General features: G+C 31.3%; 2 protein-coding genes across 2 annotated transcripts; one reads left to right on the top strand and one right to left on the bottom strand.

Moving 5' to 3' along the window:
* Positions 1 to 317: 317 nt before the first annotated feature.
* On the bottom strand, positions 318 to 5,516 carry LOC105124055 (Regulator of Vps4 activity in the MVB pathway protein). Its single transcript, XM_011023912.1, has 6 exons — positions 5,356 to 5,516; positions 5,096 to 5,228; positions 4,891 to 4,994; positions 2,410 to 2,581; positions 2,156 to 2,296; positions 318 to 1,010 (listed from the first exon to the last, which is right to left on the bottom strand). The coding sequence occupies exons 1-6, from the start codon at positions 5,403 to 5,405 to the stop codon at positions 666 to 668; spliced, it is 945 nt and encodes a 314-aa protein (XP_011022214.1). The 5' UTR covers positions 5,406 to 5,516; the 3' UTR covers positions 318 to 665.
* A 4,329-nt stretch (positions 5,517 to 9,845) lies between these two features.
* LOC105124063 (pentatricopeptide repeat-containing protein At1g08070-like) lies at positions 9,846 to 12,778 on the top strand. The gene is made up of 2 exons (XM_011023924.1): positions 9,846 to 12,328; positions 12,447 to 12,778. Exon 1 carries the CDS (start codon positions 10,289 to 10,291, stop codon positions 11,903 to 11,905), a length of 1,617 nt encoding a protein of 538 aa, XP_011022226.1. The 5' UTR covers positions 9,846 to 10,288; the 3' UTR covers positions 11,906 to 12,328; positions 12,447 to 12,778.
* The last annotated feature ends 12,055 nt before the right edge of the window (positions 12,779 to 24,833 follow it).

Genomic DNA, 24,833 nt, shown 5'->3' on the forward strand with positions numbered 1-24,833 from the left:
GTACAAGCGGGGCCTTGCAACCAAGAAATTTTAGTCTTCCTCCCTGAAACCATCTTATGGACCGAAGCCCAGCCATACATGCTGAGTAATTTTCAGTTGTATTTTTATCGCGTTATTTTCTTTGAAAGATTTAAGGAAATATAAATTCACGAGAGCAAAATACGGTCCTTACCTCTAATCTCACCCCGTTACCACAGAAGAATCTATAATACTATTATTAATAATATTACCAGTTGAAGGGAAAGTCAGTCACGAGGCGTGGGCTTGTTTTTTGGTCGGCAGCATACACTTGTGTGACCAATGGATGCGGCTACGAATTACAAACATTGGCCGCGGATATTGGTAAACAATGCTAACCAAACAATAAATCCCAGAAAAGTACATAGTAAACATTATGTGCAGAAAACAGATGCAACAGGATTTGATAGAATTGATACAATCATAGGCTTTGTTAGTAGTTCAGCAAGAAGAGACAATGAAGTTATAAGAACATCACCGATACGATTAACTTGGCAGCTTCCAGTTTTTGCAAGATAGTGCTTTTATACGGACCAATATACATTTTCTTTTGGTTTATCTTTTGGCATGCTTGGCTCTGTGACATTGAGAAATATCTCATAATCGAGGGTCGATTATTGAAGAAACTTACCTTCGCCTAGCTTAAATTAACCAAATTTAACATTTACAAGTTCAGCAGCTGCACGGGCAGCAATAGTTGCACGCTCAGCTGATGCAATGGCGGCTCGAGCTCTCTCCAAGACATCAGATGATTGTGATGCTGTCTCCCTTTGAACATCAGCCATATAATTCCTGATTGATGGTTCAATTTCGTTAGCATTGACCTGGGGCATATTGCCCACAAGCGCAGGAGCTTCAATATGATGAGATCCTTGCTTATTATCAGTAGTTAAGGTAGAATGGGCCCCGTTGGAAGGTGGGGATAGAGAAGAGCTCTGTTTGGTGGGTGCTTGAGGAAGTATTGCATCAGCCATAATTTGCTTTGATCCACCCTACAGATTTAAATAAAAAAAATCAGATTTGTATCTTAGTCTACGCAATAGAAAACCAAAAATGCTTTTCTCAAAAGACACAGAAAACACAACAATGAAAGCCATACGAAGAAGCAAGCAGTTACGGGTTGCCAAAATTTTAAAATGCAGCAACAAAATGAAATTGTATTGTATTTATATATTGAACAATCCTAAACAAACCTTATATTCAACCAAGATCAAGTTTTTTGCATGTTTTGAGTTTAGACAATAACAAGCCTATAAACCAAGTTTCAATTGAAGAATTCTACATACAAGCTAATCAGACATTACATTATTTCCAGCAAAGAAAGTTGTGGATGCACTCCCATTGGTCTAACAGTCTCCCTCTAATGATGAGAAAACAAATCTTTCTCGATGGATGCTCATGTATCCTTCAAGACTTGCAAAGAAAGGTATTCTGAGTCCACTTTGTCTCTTTCATGTAGTAGATAATGCAGATTCAGAATCATCAGTCATTTCATGCTATCTAACATAGAGAATTTATCATGGATGTCACCAAAGCTTAAGAATATAACAAATGATACCATCCCTAATTGTAATAAGCATCACACGGACATAGACAACATCATACGACAACAGGCTAAAAGTAAATGATTCAAATATGATCCCAAATGGCATGGATTAAATAAAATTTTGCAGGGTCGAATGAGAAATATATACTACCTAAGATCTACATTACTGTTATATTTGACAGCCCAACCCAGCATGAGCACATGGGATTGGCATAGGAGACATGCGCATGAACACCAGCATCAGAAAATGGAGGGCAGTGTGTTAATTGTTGGTGCCTTTTATTGGTGCTTGAAATCATTCCTTTTAGTCATCTTCACTCCTAAACTTCACTACTTTTCATTTTTTGACTATTCTTCACTTTTTGGTACACTTGAAACATTACGATTGATTAATGACCATAGCACTAAATACTCTTGAAAAAACAAAAAATCAAATGCAATTAACTACATGCAAAAACATAAAAGCATTCAGATATAATGAACAATTTTCCAAGACTTTCTTTTGCTTGGCACTCTTTTAAGTATTGTCAATGTAGCATAAAAAGGAGGCTTTAGAATATGTGCAACCAACAAAACGAAATTGACAGCTACCAGCAAATCTTCATGCTTTTTCCCAAGTTCAGCCTCTGTGTTAGAAGAGTCCCACTCAAGACTAAATTCTTGCGCGATTTCCTTCAAAACCTTGAGCCTTGCCTCTGCTGGTGGAGCTCTAACTGAAAGCCTTTCAATAATCTACACAAGCAACACCAAAGAAAAGTCTAAATCATTACATTCTAGTTATTAATATGACTGCACATGCATGGATATCAAAGTTGAAGAAACTTAATAAGGTTAAGCCGATTAACTGCACGGTTGACACCAGAATCAGGACGGAGCTCAGATGCAGCCATGTTGAATTCCTTTCCATATTTTGCAGCAAACAAATTCTTGATCTGCAGCAAATCTGGCACTTCTGAACATCTTGGGGCAGCAAAAATTATGCTTGCAATAGCCTCTCGCAATTCAGCTGGACATTCCCTGTTAAGCAGAAAAGGATGAAAAAAGGTTGATCAGTTTATTGGTGGCGAGACAAGTTTTAGCTACATGTTTCCAAGAATGCCTCATATCTTAACCACAATTTTCATAATGTTATCCAGTCCCTCAATAATGATTTGGATAAAAGAACATAGGGAACAAACTACCCTAAGACCTTACCAGTGTAACCATACATGCCTCTAAGATATAACCATTTAAAGAAAAAAATTACTTGAATATGGCTCCCGATAATACAAATTATTGGTGGAATCAAAATGCAAGAAATTTTTAGGAGAAATTTTTTAGTAGTAAATATTTTATTATGAGCCAACAAATAACTCTTGTTTTGCTCTTCTATTTATATTTTCCGATGAACTCAATGAAAAACACGTTAGAAGACTCTATTCCTCTCTTTTTTGTATAAATTAAACACACCTTGAACTTTTCTAATAAAAAAATTTTGCAGTCACAGCCTGTACAGGTAACAAAAGCTTACAACTATCAAGAACACAGATTTGGCTCCTACTAATTTACCAAATCATCACCCAAAAGTGGATTTCATTAGTATACCAATAACAGGTGAGGATCTCAACAGAAAGTGAGAAATACCAGAGTTCTATCAAAAACAGGTTTCATGGCCATTCTATTCCAACTCGTAATTTTGTATTCCTTTTTTTTCACCCTCTAGAATCTTCACAATTCACATCCCCCCTCTTCATTGAAGAAGCCAAATTCTGGTTTCTAAAGACTAATCATGTGTTAAGTCATGCAGTATGCTAAAAAGCTACCACATTAATAGTGTTTGATAAAAGCTTTCTAAGCATCGCATCAGGTGCACTATTTATGAGGTGGCTTTAAGCAAAATGCAAGGCTGAACATGCAATAAGGCTGACAATTGGCTACATTGCAGAACCTATCACCTTTATAGCCTTTTATTTATGTACTGTTTTAAGAATGGCAGGTCTAACCATATGGGGTGAGAAGGAGAGATTTGTTGAGCAAGTGTCTGATCCATGTACTGGAACTTGTTCAACAAAACTTTCCCTCGGACCATATGGTCAGGCTCACAATTCTTTAAACAAGATGATGGAGAGTAAAGTGGTTGTGCAAAGGGTCGAGCATTCAAAATGCCAAAGATTGGTTTTCTAGGAGTAATAGAGAAGAAAAGTGAGAAAAACGAGGAAGATTGAAGGGGGAAAGAAAAGGGGAAAAAAAGATTAGTTTTTTCCAAAATTAAATCCTAGATTGGATGATTGGTTTAAGCTCCTGATTCAGTATATTACTAAAACAGTAGCCATTCAACAGGTCTTATCCTCTTAGTATTTCATGTATTTCTATTTGTGAAACCCATCCTATATTTTTTTAATTTAATATTGAATACAGCTTATAGGTGGCTAGTATTATTGTCTAGAAGTGCAGGTGTTGATAATATTTATGTAGCCTCTAGTTGAGCTAGAGATAACCCCTCCAATAAACCTTCTAGTTGAGCTAGAGATGACCCCTCCAATAAACCTTCTATTTTCCATAAAGGAAGAACTAATAGACATCCATGCCATGGTTTCTACATCCATTTGGAAGGATTAGCCATGTAAAAGCTGTTGTTTTGCTTCTGTGAGTTAATTCTTTCTATTTTTTTGGTGTTTTCATCATTGAAGCTTGTTTTGATTATTGGAGCTTACTTGATAATCCTTACTAAGAATTAATAAATTTTTATTTAAGAATTACATTGTGAACAATCGCCCATTCAAAATTTCATAATAAGAGGCAATAAAAATTGAAACGTTTGTTGCTTGGTGTTCAACACAACTTGTGAAGAACATCTGTCTTTCAAAAAATTTCAATAATCTCATCTAGAAATAGGTATGGAATATTTTCATATATGACATCAAGATCAATTTGAGTTTACTCAGTCCAAGCAATGCTAAGGTAGTTATCACCATATTCGCCGAATGAAAGTTGCATCTTAAACACAATTTCCAACAGGCTCATGCAACAAATTATGCTAGGGGTCAACAAACACCCCAAAGATTCATAACCATGGAACCACATGACCAACTGTCTAAACAACCGACAGGCATGTTCTTTCAAAATCAAGATCCTAAATACAATGCTCTGAATCTAAATCGTTTGTACTTAATAATAAAGCCAAGAGAAAGACTCGTCCTTTCAGCCATTTGTTTTTAGAAATTTTCAACCAACGGTTCTCCATCAAACACGAAGTATATACTGCTTCAATTATCATCAATAAACATAATTTGATGTCCCAAAGCATCTCCAGTCAAGAAACAAATCACGGCAGTAAATGAACTTACTTTTGACTTTCAAGAATCGGAACACGCACAAGAACAAACTCACAGAACAGCTCCAGTATCTCATAAGCAGCCCGTATATTTTGTTCTCGTATTACATGCTCCACCTAACAAAAGCAAAGACCAAAGTGTTGTTTCTTTAAAAACATCCTCGTTTCTTAGCACATGTTCATTAGTGATATCAAAATCTAGAAGGTGGGATACCAACCCTAATTCGAGCAATTGCTTCTTGGCCAGCCTGAAGAAATTGCGCAATCTCCTTGCGCATGTGTTTAAGCTGCAAATCTCTCTTGTTTTGCAGCAATTTAATGCGCGAGATTGCCAGGCTCAAGCATGTTTTGCTACAAAACCAGTCATCAAATTTTAAAAAAAAAAATCACAACAGAAATAAAAACAAATTTATTCAATTCCAGAACCAACGTAAATAATAAAAATTATACGAAAACTGAAAGGAAATTAAGAAGAGACCATTTAGAACCAAAAACGCCTCTGTTGAAGAGTTGGTTTAAGAGGGACATCGATCGATGCTTAAGCAGAGATGGGTTTCTGGTTATGGGTTAGTTCGAGGTTGGTTTTCTTTGTGATCGATGGATCTTACTGGCACTGTTTGTTAGCTATATTGGTAATGGGAAATTTTACTTGCCAGATTTCGGAATAAATAAAACGATAAAATGATTCGATGGCTTTGCCTACCTCTTTTAACCGTTCGATTTCAAGAAGCAATCTGCTCCGTCCATTCCATTGTTTAACAAAGTAAAACTGCTCCCCGGCCTCTTTTTTCCTCAGGAAATTTGCTCAAACTAGTCAACATCAGGATTGTTTGACATCCAGGAACATTAATTATCCTAACTAATTGTCTTTTTGCAGATCAGATATCAAATAAACTTTTATATCTTAATAAAATAATTTAAAAGATGTTATAGCAACCTCGTAGTTTAAACTCCTTCGTTTTGATTGGCAATTCAAGCGAAATATATATATATACACACACATACACATACACATATGTTAGCTCATGATTCATCAAGATTAAGGCATTTTTGTTTTCTAGAAGATAATTTTCTTTTGAAAATTAGTTTTTATAGGAAGTGAATTTGTAAAAAATAAATTTTTTTTTATATTTGATAGTTATAAAAAATAAATTAAAAAATATTTTTAATATTTTAATATATCATGAAAAATAAATTGAAAAATAAATTATTAATATTCTAATTTTCATTTAAGTTTATTAAAATAAGATGACTAAATTTAATAAATAAGAAAGTTAAATTGGGATGAAATTAAAGATAAATTTTGATTTCATAAATTATTTCAAATAAAATAAATAATAATAATAAATTAAAAACATATCTCATAAATAAAAAATTAAAAGAGAATGAAATCTAAAAAAATATTTCATGAATTATTTTAAATAAAATAAATAACAACAAAGAATAATGATTAAATATAATAGATAAAATAATTCAATTAAAAGAAAAATAAATAACAATCAAAATAATTAAAATAAAATTCTAATGGATAAAATAAAAAATAAAAAAAAATAAATTAAAACAAAATATAAGCAATCAAAAAATTAATATTAGACTTAATATAATTAATGAATAATAAAATATTTGTGTGTTTAAGGGAAAAGGTTGTATACTTTCAATAGATATATAACACTTTTTTTTAACGGAGAAAATAGATTCACAAAGCATAAACACGTTAGATTATTCACTTGAAAAAAGGGATATTTAGCCTGACAAGAAAGTTTATCATCTCTCCATCGAGTGCATAAATTAGGGTCTTGAATATGCTAGACAAAATTAAACTTTAATTTTTAGAATAACTTTTCGAGAATTTAAAGGACATTGATATAGGTTGATGTAATATAAGAAATGAGTTTCTTTTTTTTTTGTATTTTCTAAAAAAATATTTAATATGCATACCAAACTAAAACTTATTGTATGAGTTTATAGTGGTTTGAGAAAAATAATTTATAATAGACTTGTATCTATTTATCTACGAAAATCATATATTTTCTGCTTGGTATCAATATTTTGATTTTGATTTTTTATTTTTATCTGCAAACGTGATAAGATGGACCGTGTGTTAATATTTTACTGGCTAGCACTTAAGTGCATTGATCCATGAATAATTCAGGTGTCATAATCAAACACACCACTTTAAACTGCTTCTATTCTGAAAATCTCACATAAAATAAAAAAGAAAGATAATCATACGTACTTGGAATAAAAAAAAGAAAAAGATGAATGGTGCATTAAAAAAAAATTCTAAAGTTTTAGCATTATAGATTATTGCAGTTGAAAAGAAAATAAAAGGTAAACTCAAGCTCTGTTTGTTTCAATAGAAGTAATTTTATGTAAATTATTTTTAAAAATTTTATATATTTATTTGTTATTAGAAAAATTAGTTAATAAAAAATATTTTTCAGTCAAAAAATATTTTTTTTATTTTAAATGAAAAATATTTTTTAAAAGCTGTAGAAAAACTATAAATATCATATTCTTTGCTGAATATATCAAATTTGGTTTTTAAATTTTTAATTGCTATATATTTTATTTTAAATCTTTTTTTCAATTTTATCCCCTATAATTTGATTTAATTTTATTGTTATATTATCCTTGATTTTTTTATTTTTATGATTGTTATTTATTTTTTTATTAAAGGTTTTTATTTATTAAATTTAATCCTTAATTTTTTATTGTTACTTATTTTACTTGAAGTAATTTATAAAATTATTATTATTTTAATTTTAATTTCATCATCTTTTAATTTTTTTATCTATTAGATTTGATCTTTATTATTTTGAGATAATTTATAAGATTATATTTTTTAAATTTTATTTTCATTTAACTTTTTAAACGGTAAGATTTGTTCTTATTATTTTAATAATTTTTTTAAAAATAATATTAATAAGTTATTTTTTATTACATAATCAAACATTAAAAAGAATTAATTTATTTTTCATGATCTTATCAAATATTATAAGATAATTTATTTTTATAAATTTATTTTTCATAAAAATCACTTAAAAAAAACTAATTTATAAATAAATGAACCTTAGCTTGATTGCTTTATTGTTTCGCAAGAGAGAAAGATAATGACGACGGGAAAACTTTAAGAGTTTATTTTCAAATCACCTGTTTGTAATTATCAAATTGACCAAAGACGTATCATGACCTCTCGTTTTCATTGCATAGTAAAATTATTAAACAGTTCTTAAAGGAAAAAATAAAATTAACATGCATTCATGGTCGTTGTTTCGGAAATTCATTTTAATTTGAAAATTAAAGTTACTAAATTATATTTTAACTCGCATGTTTTTAGGCTTGCGTCAGGGGGCTTTATTTTTTTCGGACATCTTATCATTGTTTTATTATTATTATTATTATTAATAGTTGTAGTAGCAGAGCAAATACACTTAACTGCAATTCAGTATTTTGACAATTTTAAATATTATTAAAAAAATTTGTTGGCGTCTGCATGGTACACGCTCATATATGGAAGGCATCCATACTTTTTAGACGGCGGCCCGTAATAATAGAAATAGCCGACCACTCTGTTATCTAATATGTAGTGGTGTATTCAATGGCATAGCAAGCATACAGTAGTTTGACGACGATTAATTTCTTTTTATTTCATATATTTTATTTATCATATCCTTTATAATCACACTAACAATAAAAGTTGTCCTTGCATTTATTTTTGCTTTAGCTGCAATTATTTTTTTATTGTTATTTTTTTTTTATATTGATTTTTTTTTCAATTTTTTTTTAATATTTAATTCTATTTAATTCTTGTTATATTTGGTTATTTTTATATCTTTTTTTATTATATTTATTTTTCAATTTCACCCCATCATTTTTTTATGCTAAATCTAGTTATTGTTCTTTTAATGATTTTTTTTATTCTAGTTTATTTTTTATTTTATTTTATTATTTTATTATTTAAAATTGAATTGACTAATTATTAGGTTTTATGATTATTGTTTTTGTATGATGATCCTGAATTTATGACCCGAGTCATGGATATAAAATCTTAAACTTGGATTGATATTGAGCTTTTTAAAAATATTTTATATACTAATATTTATTTTAATTTTATTCTTTAATATTAAGTTTATTAAAAATTAATTTATTTTTTTTATCATTTTTTTTTATGATGATAACTTGGCTTCACAATTCAAGTTGTAAATTTTCTATGCTAACTCGGTTGGACAGGGGCTTTCGCATATTTTGTTTCCATGTTAAATTTGGTATTCATCATTTTAATTGTTTTTTTACTTTGAATTATTTTTTTCATTAATTTTTTTTAATTTTATTATTCATAATTGAATTAATTGAGATCCAAGTTTTTTAATTCTTTTGATGCTTTGATCAAAGTCTCACGAACGATGTCGTCGCTATGAAATGTTAACTTGAATTGTCATTTATCTTTTTTTACATCAATTTTATATTTTAATTACAGTTTTTAATATTAAGTTCATTAAAAATAAAGATTTTTTATTTTTTTATTTGTTTTTTATAAAAATATTACAACCTCTCATAACTTAAGTAACCAATTTTTCTTGCTATCCTGGAATGGCTCTTTTTTTTGTCCCATCCTTTCTAATATTTGTTTATCTTAGAATTCAATTTTAAATTTATTTTTTCTTAGCAAACATTCTTTTTCTACACGTAATTATTATCACTTTTCTCTTTTGATTAAACAAACTCACTATCATTTTTATATTATATAATTAAATTAAATTAAATTATCTTATTACTAAAGCCAGTAAAGTCTATAACTCCGGTTGAGTGATCATTATTTTTGTTTCAAAGCATACTAACAACAGTTAAATATTATTTTTAAAATTAAAAATAAAATTTAAACAACCCACAACGAATGCCTCCTATTACCTATCCTGAACGGAGTCCAATAACAAAACAGCCCATAAATCAGATAAATTTTGTGAAGCTCATGCTGTAACATCCATGAATCTCCCAATGCTTCACGCATTTAGCATCTGGGCCCCTCAACCGCAATTCGTTAACGCTTTCAGTCCGAGAGGCATGTTACATGTCATAGAACGTCGTCGCTCTCGAAATAAATTTGACGGGTAAGCTAACGGTCTTGGATAGAAAGACGATGCAAGTCAGCTTTCAGGGTTTTCAAAGTCATTAATCTTTACAACTCAACCGAGCGACAGCGCTGTCTGCGAAAAATAGCGAACATACTTCCAAGTTTCACCACAAAATCCCCTCACAGAATTCTTGAAGAGAAGTTTATCTCTCTCTTACAATCATGTAAGACCCTCAAGGTTCTCCACCAAATTCACTCCCAAATTATCACTCATGGCTTTGAACACGAAGATTACATCGCCCCAAAAATCATCTCAGGTTATGGTTCCCTCAAGAAAATGGAGAATGCCCACAAGGTGTTCGATCAAATTCCCGAACCAAATGCCTCCATCTGGAACGCAATGTTTAGAGGCTATTCACAAAACGAATCTCACAAGGACGCTATATTCTTGTTTAGACAAATGAAGGGATTGGATGTAATGCCTAATTGCTTCACTTTCCCAGTTATTCTTAAATCTTGTGTCAAGATTAATGCATTGAAAGAAGGTGAGGAGGTGCACTGTTTTGTGATTAAAAGTGGATTTAGGGCGAACCCTTTTGTGGCTACTACGTTGATTGATATGTATGCTAGTGGTGGAGCAATACATGCGGCTTATAGAGTTTTTGGCGAGATGATAGAGAGGAATGTGATTGCTTGGACCGCAATGATCAATGGCTACATTACTTGTTGTGATCTAGTAACCGCGCGTCGCCTTTTTGATCTGGCTCCTGAGCGGGATATTGTGCTATGGAATACTATGATTTCGGGTTATATCGAGGCAAAGGATGTAATACGAGCACGGGAGCTTTTTGATAAGATGCCAAACAAAGATGTCATGTCGTGGAATACAGTTTTGAATGGTTATGCTAGTAATGGGGATGTCATGGCTTGTGAGAGATTGTTTGAAGAGATGCCAGAGAGGAATGTTTTTTCGTGGAATGCATTGATTGGAGGGTATACAAGGAATGGCTGTTTCTCCGAGGTATTGAGTGCTTTTAAAAGGATGTTAGCTGATGGAACTGTAGTTCCTAATGATGCTACACTTGTGAATGTGTTGTCTGCTTGTGCGAGATTAGGTGCTCTTGATTTGGGCAAGTGGGTACATGTGTATGCAGAGAGTCATGGATATAAAGGAAATGTATACGTGAGGAATGCTTTGATGGATATGTATGCAAAATGTGGGGTTGTGGAAACTGCTCTCGATATGTTTAGAAGCATGGATAATAAAGACCTGATCAGCTGGAATACCATAATTGGTGGATTGGCTGTGCACGGGCATGGAGCTGATGCCTTAAATTTGTTTTCTCATATGAAGATAGCTGGAGAAAACCCAGATGGAATCACCTTTATAGGCATTTTGTGTGCTTGCACGCACATGGGTTTGGTTGAAGATGGTTTCTCGCATTTCAAATCAATGACTGATGATTATTCGATTGTGCCTCGAATCGAACACTATGGTTGTATTGTAGATTTGCTGGGGCGAGCTGGTCGCTTAGCCCATGCTGTGGATTTCATTAGAAAGATGCCAATTGAAGCCGATGCTGTTATCTGGGCTGCATTGCTGGGGGCATGTAGGGTTTATAAAAATGTTGAATTGGCTGAGCTGGCTCTTGAAAAACTCATTGAATTTGAGCCAAAGAACCCTGCAAATTATGTGATGCTTTCAAACATATACGGGGACTTTGGAAGATGGAAAGATGTAGCACGACTAAAAGTTGCAATGAGGGATACTGGGTTCAAAAAATTACCAGGATGTAGTTTGATTGAGGTCAATGATTATTTGGTTGAGTTTTATTCATTGGATGAAAGACATCCTGAGAAGGAGCAAATATATGGCACCTTGAGAACGCTAACAAAATTGTTGAGATCATCAGGATATGTACCAGGTTTAATGGAGCTGGACGAGAGAAACTGAAGATAGAAGAGATCTCGTGGAGGATGATAGAAACATTATGAAGTTATTCCCTATAAAATGGCTTCCTTGAACTTGATCAAAATTTTCTTCGCTACTTGTGTTGAAAATTCAAAAGCAATCAAGAGTCCTATGGAGCTGCTTCATGCCGGGAAAATTGTGTAGATTGGTACAGTCAGAATATCTTTGTCGCTGAGGTGCTTATGCTCAAGAGATTTTTATCCAGTGAAGATCCCCCTCCCTCTGGTTGTTGATTAGATGCTGACTACAGCCAAAGCCATTACATTAATTTCTCTTGCTCGGAGAGCATATTGACTAGTCGATTGATTGTTATGGTTTCAGAAAGCGATGATGGTCATTACTCATTAACGTTTGGGGGTCTTGTCAATATGCTACCTGCTGTTGTTGAAATCATCGCCCTCTGTGGTAAATTTGGCAAGCTATATTAACAGTGATCCTTCTACTCAACTACTTCAATCATTGTCAAATATCTCATAGCATTTTCATGGTATTTGAAAGCTTATAAAAGCAACTTTGGGTGCAGTAGAGGCTTACTAAGCAAAAGTAGTGTTGGGCTTTAAAGCAACAAGAAACGGATGGAGCAACTTCGTGAAAGGCATTGCACATTAGCGCATCCATTTCTTGCTTGTAAGCCGTAAGTAATAACACAGGAAAGGCTTATCCCTATTATCAGGTACGCTTCGTAAGCTTCTTCCTTTAGCTAGACGAGGCTTTGCTTCGTCATATTTCTATTGTTGAAACCATATCATCTCATGTAGCTTATAAAATTATCAACGACATCCAAACTTTTTTACCGAATGTCGTTTGATTTATTGATGTTATGTTGAGGCATATAAATGTCAAGGAGTTAGTGTATGGAATCGGACCCTGGACCTGCTGCTTTTCTAACATGGATGTCCGGATAAGAAGTGAGGAAACGTGGTAGGCACTTATCCTTCCTGCACTGTTGCACGACCACCATAACAAAATTGCCACTGTTATCACTGTAGCAGTTCTATGCATAGAATCAAAGTCTCAGAAGCCTCCATTTGTTGAATGTCACTCACACTCACACACAGGCACGCGCAAATATACACAAAGAAAAAGAAAGAGAGAGAAGACGCACTAAGCAAAGGTTTTAGTTCGTGTGATGGCCTATCCCCTGTAATCAAATTAAGTTGGTGTAGAGAAGAAAGAGCCGAGCAAACCTCCATGGATTCCAAAATGGATTGGACATCATATTTTGAGACCAACGTTTGGGCTACATTATCCAAAGGCATGATTTAAAATATTCTGCAAGGTTGGTTAAGAAGGAAGAACAATGACTGTCATGATTGAAATCTATGGAGACTTCCCAGTTGGTATCAATGCTGGGCTCTTAGTGGACTTTGGACAATGTCTGAGGCTTAAAAGGCTTGCCATAATGAGGCACAAATATCTCCCTGGACACCTGTCACTGTCATGCACAAACTTGTTGTATTTCACACGGTTTTCTTCACCGACATCATCTCCTAGGGAGTTTCATAACAACACTATAATGGTTATCATCGTCACGTCATGAGGTCCTTTTTTGAGTCACCTAAACTCAAAAATTTTCACCTAAACTCATAAATCCTTATTAAGAATGGGAGAAAGGAACAATAATTATACATATATAAAAAACCAGCTTGTTTCTAGTCTCTTGTTTTTATTTAAAAAGAAAACCATCCCCCGCCATCAAACCCACTAAAGTAATGCTACATCTTTGTACGTATTAAGTTCAGTTTGTCTCTACATAGAATTTTGAATTTAATTATCTGATCCTTATAAATAAATTAAAGCTAGTGACACTTGATCGTGATGAGTATGGTGGCTATAAAAGACGAACCCTAATGCGTGGCTATAAAAGACGAACCCTAATGCCTTGTGGAGTTGTTGTTAAGCCAAGTGGATTAGAATAAGCAAGATTGTTTATTTGGTTTCGATTTGTCTGTCTTCTCATCCAACTTAATCAGGTTTGTGCGTCTCTTTCATATATAGGAATGGGATCATAATGCGAATATCAAATGCTAAAAATTCATTAAAAACTTTAAATATCAAATACAATATTAAGATTCATACAAAATAAGTTATAGCCCATTTACATTAATTTTCTCCTTCAATAAATTTCAAATTGCAACCTCTTCATTGTAATAATAAATAAATTAAGTATACTCGTGCTCTGTGGCTGCTAAGCATTATTAATTGTTAGCAGTCAAGTTCTGGCTGTAGCTAGCAACTTCAGCTATACTTACCACTAGGATTTCTCTATAAAATATGTATATACTTATCACTAGGATTTCTCTATAAAATATGTATTTTTTTTAATTAATATGAATATTAGGATAAACTATGCATATCTCAATTAATCTTATAAATTTTAAAGGTAATGATCATATAAACTTATAATAACTCTAATAAAACTTAAATTCATGATTATTGAAGAGCAAACCCAAAACATGACAATTGAGCTATCGTTAATAAAATATATACTTGATATCTCAAGTTATGCACAATCTACCGTTGTTATTGTTCCTTCAGAAAGTTGCTACCTACATGCTTTAGACTGGAATCAAATATCTAATTATGTGGTTTGCTTTTTGTTTGATGTTAGAGGATATTTTTCGGATCAATTTTTAATGCAACAAAAACAAGATCCTTCCCGTAAGGAATTTGACAAATCATTTTAGATCTGAAATTAAAACAAACCCATTTATGTTTCACTTGAACCGATATATGTGCTGTGCAACCAGTACAGCAGTTGTCTCCACTAATCACTACATAGCTTCTTATATATTCCACCAAATTATAAAATTACTTAAAAGTTGATTTTATACGAATTTGAGAGAGAAGTTGCTTTTATATTAATGTATTATAGCTATACAACTATCAATCTCACTGCTAATATATATATATAGTTGTGTAAACTTCTTGTTGGTTATGATTAGAGATTAAATGAGTTGGGTTTACATGTTCACTTAAAAGATGATGAGGCTCATCTTTGAACCTTTGGCTTTTATACTTTTGTGATACATTTTACATTATGCACAGGCACAACCATTTATGAGGTTTACTATGATTGTAATGTTTACTAGAAACAAATATTAAATTTAACTAGGATTAGTATTTCAAATATTTTTTTCTGGTCTAGAAGTCATCATTTATTACGTAGTCATAATTAAGATTGAATTAGAGAACACACACACACACACTCTAATGCATTAACACAAGTTACAAAGAATTGTCATATATAGGCCATTAGGCATCCAACTTGCATACGTATTTCGATTCTTATCAAACCAACTATTAAATTAATAATCTATCACATAAACTATATATGCATATTAAATTTCAAATTAATTAGATTTTAAAAAATGATGCATTTAAATTATGAAAAGTCCTTGCATATAATACATAAAAAAAACTAATTTCTTAAGAGTTTGTATATTTGGCTCATAAAAATATATATATATATATATAGATGAGCAATTTATAATTATCCAATAGATTAAAATGCGACATATACATGTCTATATAAACAAATAATTAGATCCGGAAATTGATTGGTTCGAAATCACAATAAATAAGAAGTAACAATACACTATGATGTTTCATATAACTTACATATCTATTTATGAATTCCTTTATATTTATGGGCGTGTCTCTGTGTTCTCCCACGTGTAGCTTTGGTCCTAAAACCCAGGTTGAGGTTGATACGAGTATAAAAGGGATGGAAATTTATTTTTACATTTTTTCACCTCAAAAGTAAGGATAAGGGTTACTCTTCAAAGGTGGGAGTGAAGAATTTGTTAATGGGAAAAAAAACTGTTGAATTTTTGTGCCTTGCCTTCCCTTTTTGAACTTAAATATTTATACTTTTCATTTTAGATAACACTGAATTATTATCATGGGATAAAATAAACAGAAACAATAAGATAAAGAAGACAAGAGAATAAGAGATGGATATAAAATTGAGTTATTTAATTTTTCTGCAATCATATTCAGTTTTGACTATTAATAATCTTGTTATGACTCCAAACAAATCTACTTTTCAAGACCACCTCGTGTCCGAATTTCTACTTCTCCGATCCATATGGTGGGTCTTACTCCAGCACTTCTCTACATCATGATTTGGTGGTTATGATCCTTCACCAAACAATATTTTATTTTCACAACCCTTTTTAATGTTTTATCTGTGTTTAAGGAGTTGCAAAGAAGGTTTCGAGGGACCTGAGGTGGTTTGGCTACGGCCGGTGCTGCTGGTAGTGGCGGCTTGGCCATATATAGGGGTGGACGGTGGTGTTGGTATTTTTATCTTACACTGTTTTATTTGAATTTAGTGTCACTTTTTAATTGTTCTCACCAAATTTCTGTATTTTTAAAATTTTGATTCAATTTCGTTATTACTATTCCTATTCAAACATGCTTTTAAAAAGAAGAGTGGTTAATGTTTCTGCAAAAAAATGATTGCCAAGCGTCTGGTTTCAAAACGCAATCCTAAAAGGACTCTTGCTGCATTTTAAATTCAGAACCCTCCGAGCCGACTACCCAATGGGTTTTCAAGTGATATTAGAGGGTATTTGTTTTTAAGATAGTTTTTGTAGTTGTAGTTTAAAAAAAATTTTAAAAAAAATTGTGATTAATTGGATTTAGATATGTGTTTGGTAAAAATTATGGTTGAGGTTTATGTATAGCAAAAAAATATGTATAAAATATTTGGTTGTGGTTGCTTTTTATTTGGAAATAAATTAAAATAATTTTTTTTATTTTTAAAAAGTTATTTTTGATATCAACATACCAAAATGATTTAAAAATACCAAAAAAATTAATTTGAAGTATAGAAAAAAATATTTTAAATTTTTTAAAAAAGATACTTTTGAAATGCAAAAACAAACAAAGTTTTACAAAACTCCGTTAAAAAAGCATGTAAAAATTGCTTTACAAAAACTGCGTTTTAAACTTAATTTTTTGATGAATCCCACAATATAAAACATAATTTGGTGTATTACTAAATACCTAACAGTGTTTTTTACACCGCAAACACAAAAACTAAAACTTAACAAACACAAAAACATAGTTTGGTTGCTCATTCTTGAACATTTGTAATGCAGTTGCCTAGAGTAGGGATAAGCAAAAAATCTAAAAAACCAAACTGAGATAAAAAAAACCTTAGCCGATTAGGGAATCCAAAAGAATTTTTGATTCGGTTTGATTTTGATTTTAAATGTTTAAAATCAATTGAATGAGAATGAACCGAACTAATTCAACCACATAACTAACTATATATATAAAAAAATAGTACTAACCTAAACCCTAAAGCAACACCCCCCCTCTTTGCCTCGCACATTATTTAACCATCATATTCTCTTCTCTTCCTGGTAATAAATTCATAAACTTCAGCCGCCCCTCACCCCTCATTTTTTCTCTTTGCCTCCTTACATCTTATTTCTCCATCACATTCCCTTCTCTTCCTAGTAGATATGTTTTTCTAAAAACACTAATATGAGCTCTCATTTGGATCCGCTCATTTTAGATAGATCTGTTTTCTTGCCATCTTGATTAATCTCTAATTTCTATTTTTTTTGATATTTTATGGGTTTTTATTTTTTTTATTATGTTGTAATTTGGGACTTTGATTGTAGACTAGAATAAGTTTTTGAAGAACAAAAATGAGATTTGATTCTTGCATTTTATTGGTTTTTGAACAACAAAAACTGAACTAAATCTAGTTACTTTAAATCTATTTTGGTTTTAAATTTTTAAAAATAATAATTTTAATTTGATTAATTTTTTAAATAAAAATTATATGAAATTGAAAATAATCACTTTCAATTTAAAGCTTCAGGGTCCATTAACGACACCAGCAAACCATGTGGTCTGATTAACAAGGGCATGCCGACGGAATTACTGGCAGAAAACAGATAAACGTATTCAAAATATTGCATAATTGATGTGCTCAAATGACTTAACACCAACCATCTTTGAATTCGATGAGATGATGAGAATATATTTCCAACACCCTATAGGGCATTTGCTTGCTGAAGTTTTCATGATGGAAGTGGGTCCATTTGGGTACGGTTTCCGAGATTCCAGCTGATGAAGACTTGAAGCATTTGCACGTGAAACTATCAAAACCTTAAAAGCAATTTTCCAAGGGAGGATATTTGCTTGGCCGACTAATATTTTGGTCAAATTGGCTGGTCTATATTTTTTTCGTATCTAGTACAGCGACGACATTGACGGGCTTGCTTAACCATTCAGTGAGTGAGTGTGTGTTTCAGTGTTATATTTTATTTTTCAAATAATTTCAATGTTTTAATGTAAAAAATAAAAAAATATTATTTTAATATATTTTTAATTAAAAAATATTTTGGAAAAGAACTTTAGACACCGCAGATAAGCTTTGAACCAATTAACATGTTATACAAAAAGAATTTTTGTTCTTCCGAAGGTGGGAAGTTGGGGGATTTGACAAGTAAGAAACGATTGACAATTACGCGAAAACAAAGATGTAATGCATTTGATGCAATGATAAGGATTGATTAGGACAACCTGCGGTATAATTGCTTTGCAACAGTCAGAGAAATTGCTGTGCTTGGTTAGCGCAGTAGTCTTTGACAGATAAATTTATGCTCTCTTTTTCTAATGTTCGGATTTTATTCAATGACATTGTCAAAAGGAAACACATTCTAATCATTGCATAAGTTGAATTAAAAACTTCATGGCTCAGGGCTGAGAACGGAGACTTTCCCCCGTAGACTAACTTTATATAATTTGAAAAAAAGAAGAAGAAGAAGAAGGAAATAACTCTCTATATATCACATTAACTGGAAGTCTTACCCCTCACATGCAATAAATAAATAAATAAATAAATGAAGTTTTTCTTTTTTTAAGAAATATTAAAACCGCGAGCTAAATTTTGATATCAAATTTGGATTTAATTAGAGTTAAGAAACGAATCATATAATTAAGGTCGTATCCGTCTCTACCACGGGAATGCACCGCCATCTCTCTCCATTGATTATAATCGTTCTACCTTATAATCCAAAAAAGAATCTTCACTTCGAGCTTTCACTGCAAAATTACAAAACTTTCATACTTCCCAGTGTCACTCTCTCCTGAGGAATAAACTGCTGCATGGTTCACTCAACATCTTCGAATCACAATAATATAATATAATATAAAAAACTTCCATATCAGTGAAGAATTTTATATATAGAATTAATAATAAGTAAATAACAACAAAGAAAAAATCTTTGAATTATAATAATTACTACAAATCATATTGAATAGTGGAGGAGTACTGAAGCCCGGTCTCGTAGATACCTTACTTCATCATAAATCACATATAAAATAAATTAAAATAAAACAAAACACTAAGAAATATTTCTGTAAAAAACATAAAAAAAGGATGGAATTCATTGAATATAATCCTCATAAACTTTCTAAGGCTTACTATAGTTGATGGCTTGTACTTAGCCATACCGAAAAAATGGATCTAAGCGGATGGAAGTTGTTTGGTAATTATCACTAACTGTGAAAAAAAAAAAATTGCTATGCCTGATCTAAAATGTAAATTCAAGCACTTAAAGAGCTTGATTTTTTAATGGAATCATATATAAACTCCACGGTATAACGAAGTTGCAAGATTCATTATGATCCCACAAGTAGATTAGCTAATATAAATCATGAAAAAGATTGATAGGATCCATATCAAAGTTTAACTTGATGGTTCGGGTGCGTATAGCTTATTAACCCAATTGGAGCAGCGACCTGCTTATCCATTATTGCTAGTTTGCGAAGTCCCACACGAGTCCGATTGCGAGGTATCGGCGTCATGCATGAACCATATCTTTGTCCCTCTCTCATTGTCACTTCCGTCACTCCGATTAGAACTAAACTGGGTAGTATTTAGCTTCCACACTTAATTAGTCACTATTCCATAAATAATCTCACGTCAACTTCATTAGCTCAATTACAAAAGCGTAATCATCTTCAATCAAGTTGCGATAACATTATCTAATCACACCATTTAATGCTTGTCATTGCTGGTGGTGGGGAGTAGGCATTAAGACTAAGACTCATCAGGCTTTACTAACCATTTAATTGGATTTCAGTTCCCTTGATCAGTACCGAAGCCGTCTGGCAAGACCCAGCCTTCTCTAGGATCTGTAATACTCATTTCACAGCCTATCATAATAATGATAAATATATTTTTAACAAGTTAAAAAAAAAATATAATATTTTTTTAAACATATTTAAAAGAATGAACATATTCTGATTAAAAATTTAATAGCAAGCTAAACCATCAAACATTAGATTTGACATTAATTAGATCTAGTAACAATTGAACTTGATAAATATATCAAGCCCTGACACATTAGGCCTAGCACCAGCTACACTCAAATACTATTGAACTTGACAATGTGCTATGCCCTCAACACGCATATGAGAATGTGCATCCTTTCATAAAACATTTAAGAAAATGACTATCCTCCATTGACCTAAAGAAATAAGATGTCAGACCTAAGATATTTAAATTTGGTGGTTAGCCAATTTCATTGCATTTGAACTTGGTGGTTAGATAAGTTTAAAATAACATAAGTTTGACAAACATAACAGATTTAAAATACTTGAATTTGACAATTAGCTAAATTTGAGGTAATGAGTGTTTGACAAATATGCCTGACCCAAGGCAAGACATTTGGACTTAGTAGCTAGCGACGTCTAAGATATATGGGTCTAGCAAACTTGTCAGATTTAAGGTACTTGAACTTAGCAAGTATGTAATCATGTCTAAGGTAACGACCCTTGACACTCCAAAAAAACATAACCATCCTCCCTTGAACATGCCTAAAGAAATGATTATCCTCTCTTGGAATGGCTAAAGAGATGAGGTAATATGAATTTAGCAAACATATCAGATCCAAAAAATATGGACCTGACATCCGCGTTCAAAACAATATGGATTTAGTAAACATGTAAATTCTCTTGGAATGGCTAAAGAGACGAGGTAATATGAATTTAGCAAACATATCAAATCCAAAAAATATGAACCTGACATCCGTGTTTAAAACAATATGGATTTAGTAAACATGTAAAACCCTAAATATTTAAATTTGACATAAAGTCAAATCCAAAATAACAAGGATCTAATAAATATGTCAGAACCAAAACATTTGAACTTGATAGTTAATCAAGTTTAAGGTAACAACCATCTTTATTTGCTATGAGCTTGAAAATTAATTTTTAGTTGAATTTCAAAGGTAGAAATTTCTATTACCATTTTCAAATACACTTGGAAATATTAATTAAAAGAATTACGAAGATTGAGCCACTTGGATTTAGTTTAAGAGAACTATGGCTGCTCTATTTATGTCCACTAGAGGTTGCACGCACACATTTGAATTCAAATCATACGGCACATTCTGTTTGAGTTTAAAGGAGGTCTGAACCTTGCACATTGGTGGAGGACTTTATCTAGAAGAGAGATCTTTTGACATCAACGCAAAAATAAATAAATAAAAAATGAGAAGTTAAAATGTTGAGGTATAGATTTTAAAAATAATCACATGTAACCTTATTGTTAAAATCTTTCATTTTCTTAAACTATAGTTTTAAAAAAGTATGATAAGTTAATACAATGTATGATATTGAATAATAATATAAAATTATTATTGAACTTTTGCTTAACAAATTGAAGTCTTATAAGATTTAGATAGTTATTTTACGTGATACAAGTCTTTTTTGATAAAAATAAATAAATGAGGGGTGTAAAGATTATCATATTACTTTTAAACATGAAATTTATTAAAATTTAGTGCAATATTACTTGAGGAGTAAGTCTGTTAAAAATTTATATTAGAGATTATTTTTGAAATCTTATCTGTCGAGTTTAAGCGAGATGTTCTTTTTAATACACTATATATATTGGGAAAAAATAATAATCCCATGCATGATTGGTCGCGTCAAAATTAATAAATCTCTATACCGTGAATAAAATTGAGAAAACAATAATATACAGTCCGAAAGTCCCTATGCCAGGAATAACATCGTATATATGGCAGTGTGTGTGTGTGTGTGTGTGTGATCACTCGTTTAAAATTACTAACGGCGTCACTCTGCCTTTTCTCAAGCATGCGCACCATGCATAAATGCTTTCCTATGGATCGACCGTGTCTTTATTGGAAAAACTAGTTCGGTAGCTCCAAATTCCCCTGTAGAAAGCCCCGACTTCAAACTATCAAATCAAAAAAATGACCCCACCAAAATTATTTTAAACACAAATTCAGAGATAAAACGTAATTACTTGATTAGAGACGAGACGAGACTTTTGGACAAGTTCTTTTAGAGATCACGAATCTTTTTTTATTATTCTTTTTTTTTGGTGGTTGGTTAAACCATTAAACTAAAATTGAATTAGCATGATTGCATATTAAAACATATAACTTAAATATTTGTTTCTTGAATCTAATATAATACATTAAATTTATAAAAAAAACAGTCATATTTGTTACAAACACGAGGAAACCTGAATGAATTCCTTTCTATTTAGTAAATCATATTCTTACAAGTAGTATCAAGTAGATAAGTAATTTAGTGGAGTTTGTTGGTATAAGGTATCGATCATACGTGCTCATGTTTTGATTGAGGTGTTATTTGCTTTGTTAACAACGGTGTCAATATCGGAGTGGCTATCTATCCAAGTGCTTGACATCCCCTTTCGAGAGCGGGAGAGAAAGAAAAGGAGAGGAACAAAGGAGAGAAAACTTGAAGAAGGCCGAGGAAACTTACTATGGTAGAAGGGATTATTGCAAACTTTAAATCGCTCCTTTCCAACAATGGCCATCGTTCTTTTGACTTCAAATTGACAATCGGGGACATTTCACGTTGCCTTTCTCAAATTTTCTATATGATTAAAAGTGATCTCTATCCTAAATAGCAGTAGGTACAACTGCCATTATTGAGCTGAGCTTTTTAATGGATAGCCATGTATATATACACGTGAAAACAAGTGTGTCGAGCCTCCAACGCCAATTGAATGATGAGAATTACAGTTAAACTATTTTTTTTTCTTTTGATTCAACTTTAAAAGATATTCTTGAATCTAGATTAATTTTTTTTCTCTAAATAATCTTAGAAATATATATCATTTTATATGTAGAAGATTTTTTTCTTAACATGTAGTTTTATATTAATGAACATAAATTTTGATTCAATCATTGAATTAAGTTGGAATCTTGCTAGAGAGTTCTAAAAATCTTATTTCATTTAGTGTTAAAATTTTATACTCATTAGTGTTCAAAAAGGCTTTCAAATCACAATCTATTTTCTAATTAATTTTTATTTTTTTATTTGAATTAATTAGAAATTTGTTAATATTTTTTCAGTTTTGTTTATAACTTTTTATTAGTAAATAAATATTCTAGATGAGTTGTTATAAAAAGTTTAGATTATAATATTTGTATATTAAAATATTCAATAATTTTTTTAAATTAGAATTCATGATGTGACCCTATTCAATAAACTATTTGTTTCTCATTCTTGTTGTTTTTGTTGAATTTTTTTAGTCTACATTAATAGATACTGGAAGACTATATCAGTTTTTACGTTCAAACAAAATCTAGTCCTATGAATATGAACCTTGAATTTTGAATTAAAAAAAAAAAGTAAGCCTTTTTTTTTTGTCAACAGACCAGCCATCATGATTATAGTTAAACAATAGGCACAATTGTCAATGTGAAAGGTGGATCACGCTAATCTCCCTTGGGCATGCCAAATCACTATGTAATTTTTTGAAGTTCCCTTTTTTTATATATTCTTGTACTTTTGATTTATTGATGGGATGATGATAGACTTGAAAATCATGCGGATGACTGATAGATATTTTGACAAATGATTGAAAATGTGACTCTGGTCGGTGGAGATATGAAGTGATTTGTGGTGTAGCATGATCAATTAATAGTATGTAAATACGAGCTGGCCCTAACTCGACTTGTTAATAATTTTGGAGAATTTTGTGATCAAGAGAAAAGGGGTGTGAACTTCCCGGCGGTTTCTTATTAAGTTCTGGTGGTGCTGCTTTGTTTCCTGATTATATTCGTCTTCTCGCGGCACGAACTCTTTGGGTGGGCATGGTCAAAAAAGAAAGTGTGGGCGTTCTCTGAGTCTTATTCCTGTGGAGTTGACTGATAAAGAAAGACAATAACAAATTGTAAGTGTATAATATTTCTTTTCACATGTAAACGAGCAGATCATAGGCAAGACTTGGTTCAGAATGAAAAACGAGATTATTGGATATTTGTAATTGATTGAACATTTTTATTATTTTCTATTCGAGTATTCCTACTTTATCTTATTTGTTTTTGTGTATTTGTACTTTTGTTTGTTTATTATTTGAGTGTATATGTTATTACATATTTTTGGAACCCCACATGAATAAAAAAAAAATTAAAAAAAAATAAAAAATAAAATAAAATAAAAAAATACTAGAAAAAAGTTGAAAAATATATATCAGTAAGAAAAATATAATAGAATTCCAAACAAATTGTCAAAGACAAGTTGAGAAAGATTAAAATATACAAAATTAAAAATTTAATAGTATATTTCAACTAATAAAGACCCTACTGGTAAAGAAAATTCAATTTGAAGAGGAAAAATCAAAATTAGATGTTTAAGGACTTAGTTAAAAAATTTCAAGGTTTAATTGAATTTATTTAAATTTTTTCAAGATTTAATTGAATTTATCGAGGGATTAATTGTAAGAAAATTAATTTTTAAGTCAATTTAGATTTTAATTAAAAGAAATTAAAGCTTGTGGTAGAATAATGATTTTTTAAAAGTTAATTTAATCAAATCAAGAGTTTAATTATATAAATATTGAAGTTTAATGAGCATTTAGAGACTTGATTGA

This window comes from Populus euphratica, unplaced genomic scaffold (genome assembly GCF_000495115.2).
Source record: "Populus euphratica unplaced genomic scaffold, PopEup_1.0 scaffold1.1, whole genome shotgun sequence".
Taxonomy (NCBI): Eukaryota; Viridiplantae; Streptophyta; class Magnoliopsida; order Malpighiales; family Salicaceae; genus Populus; species Populus euphratica.

Coding starts and splice junctions, on each gene's coding strand:
- LOC105124055 (XM_011023912.1), bottom strand. CDS start 5,405: ATGTCCCTCTTAAACCAACTCTTCAACAGAGGCGTTTTTGGTTCTAAA. Junction 5,229..5,355: donor GGCGTTTTTGGTTCTAAATG/GTCTCTTCTTAA, acceptor CTGGTTTTGTAG/CAAAACATGCTTGAGCCTGG. Junction 2,297..2,409: donor ATTCTGGTGTCAACCGTGCA/GTTAATCGGCTT, acceptor TTGCTTGTGTAG/ATTATTGAAAGGCTTTCAGT.
- LOC105124063 (XM_011023924.1), top strand. CDS start 10,289: ATGGAGAATGCCCACAAGGTGTTCGATCAAATTCCCGAACCAAATGCC.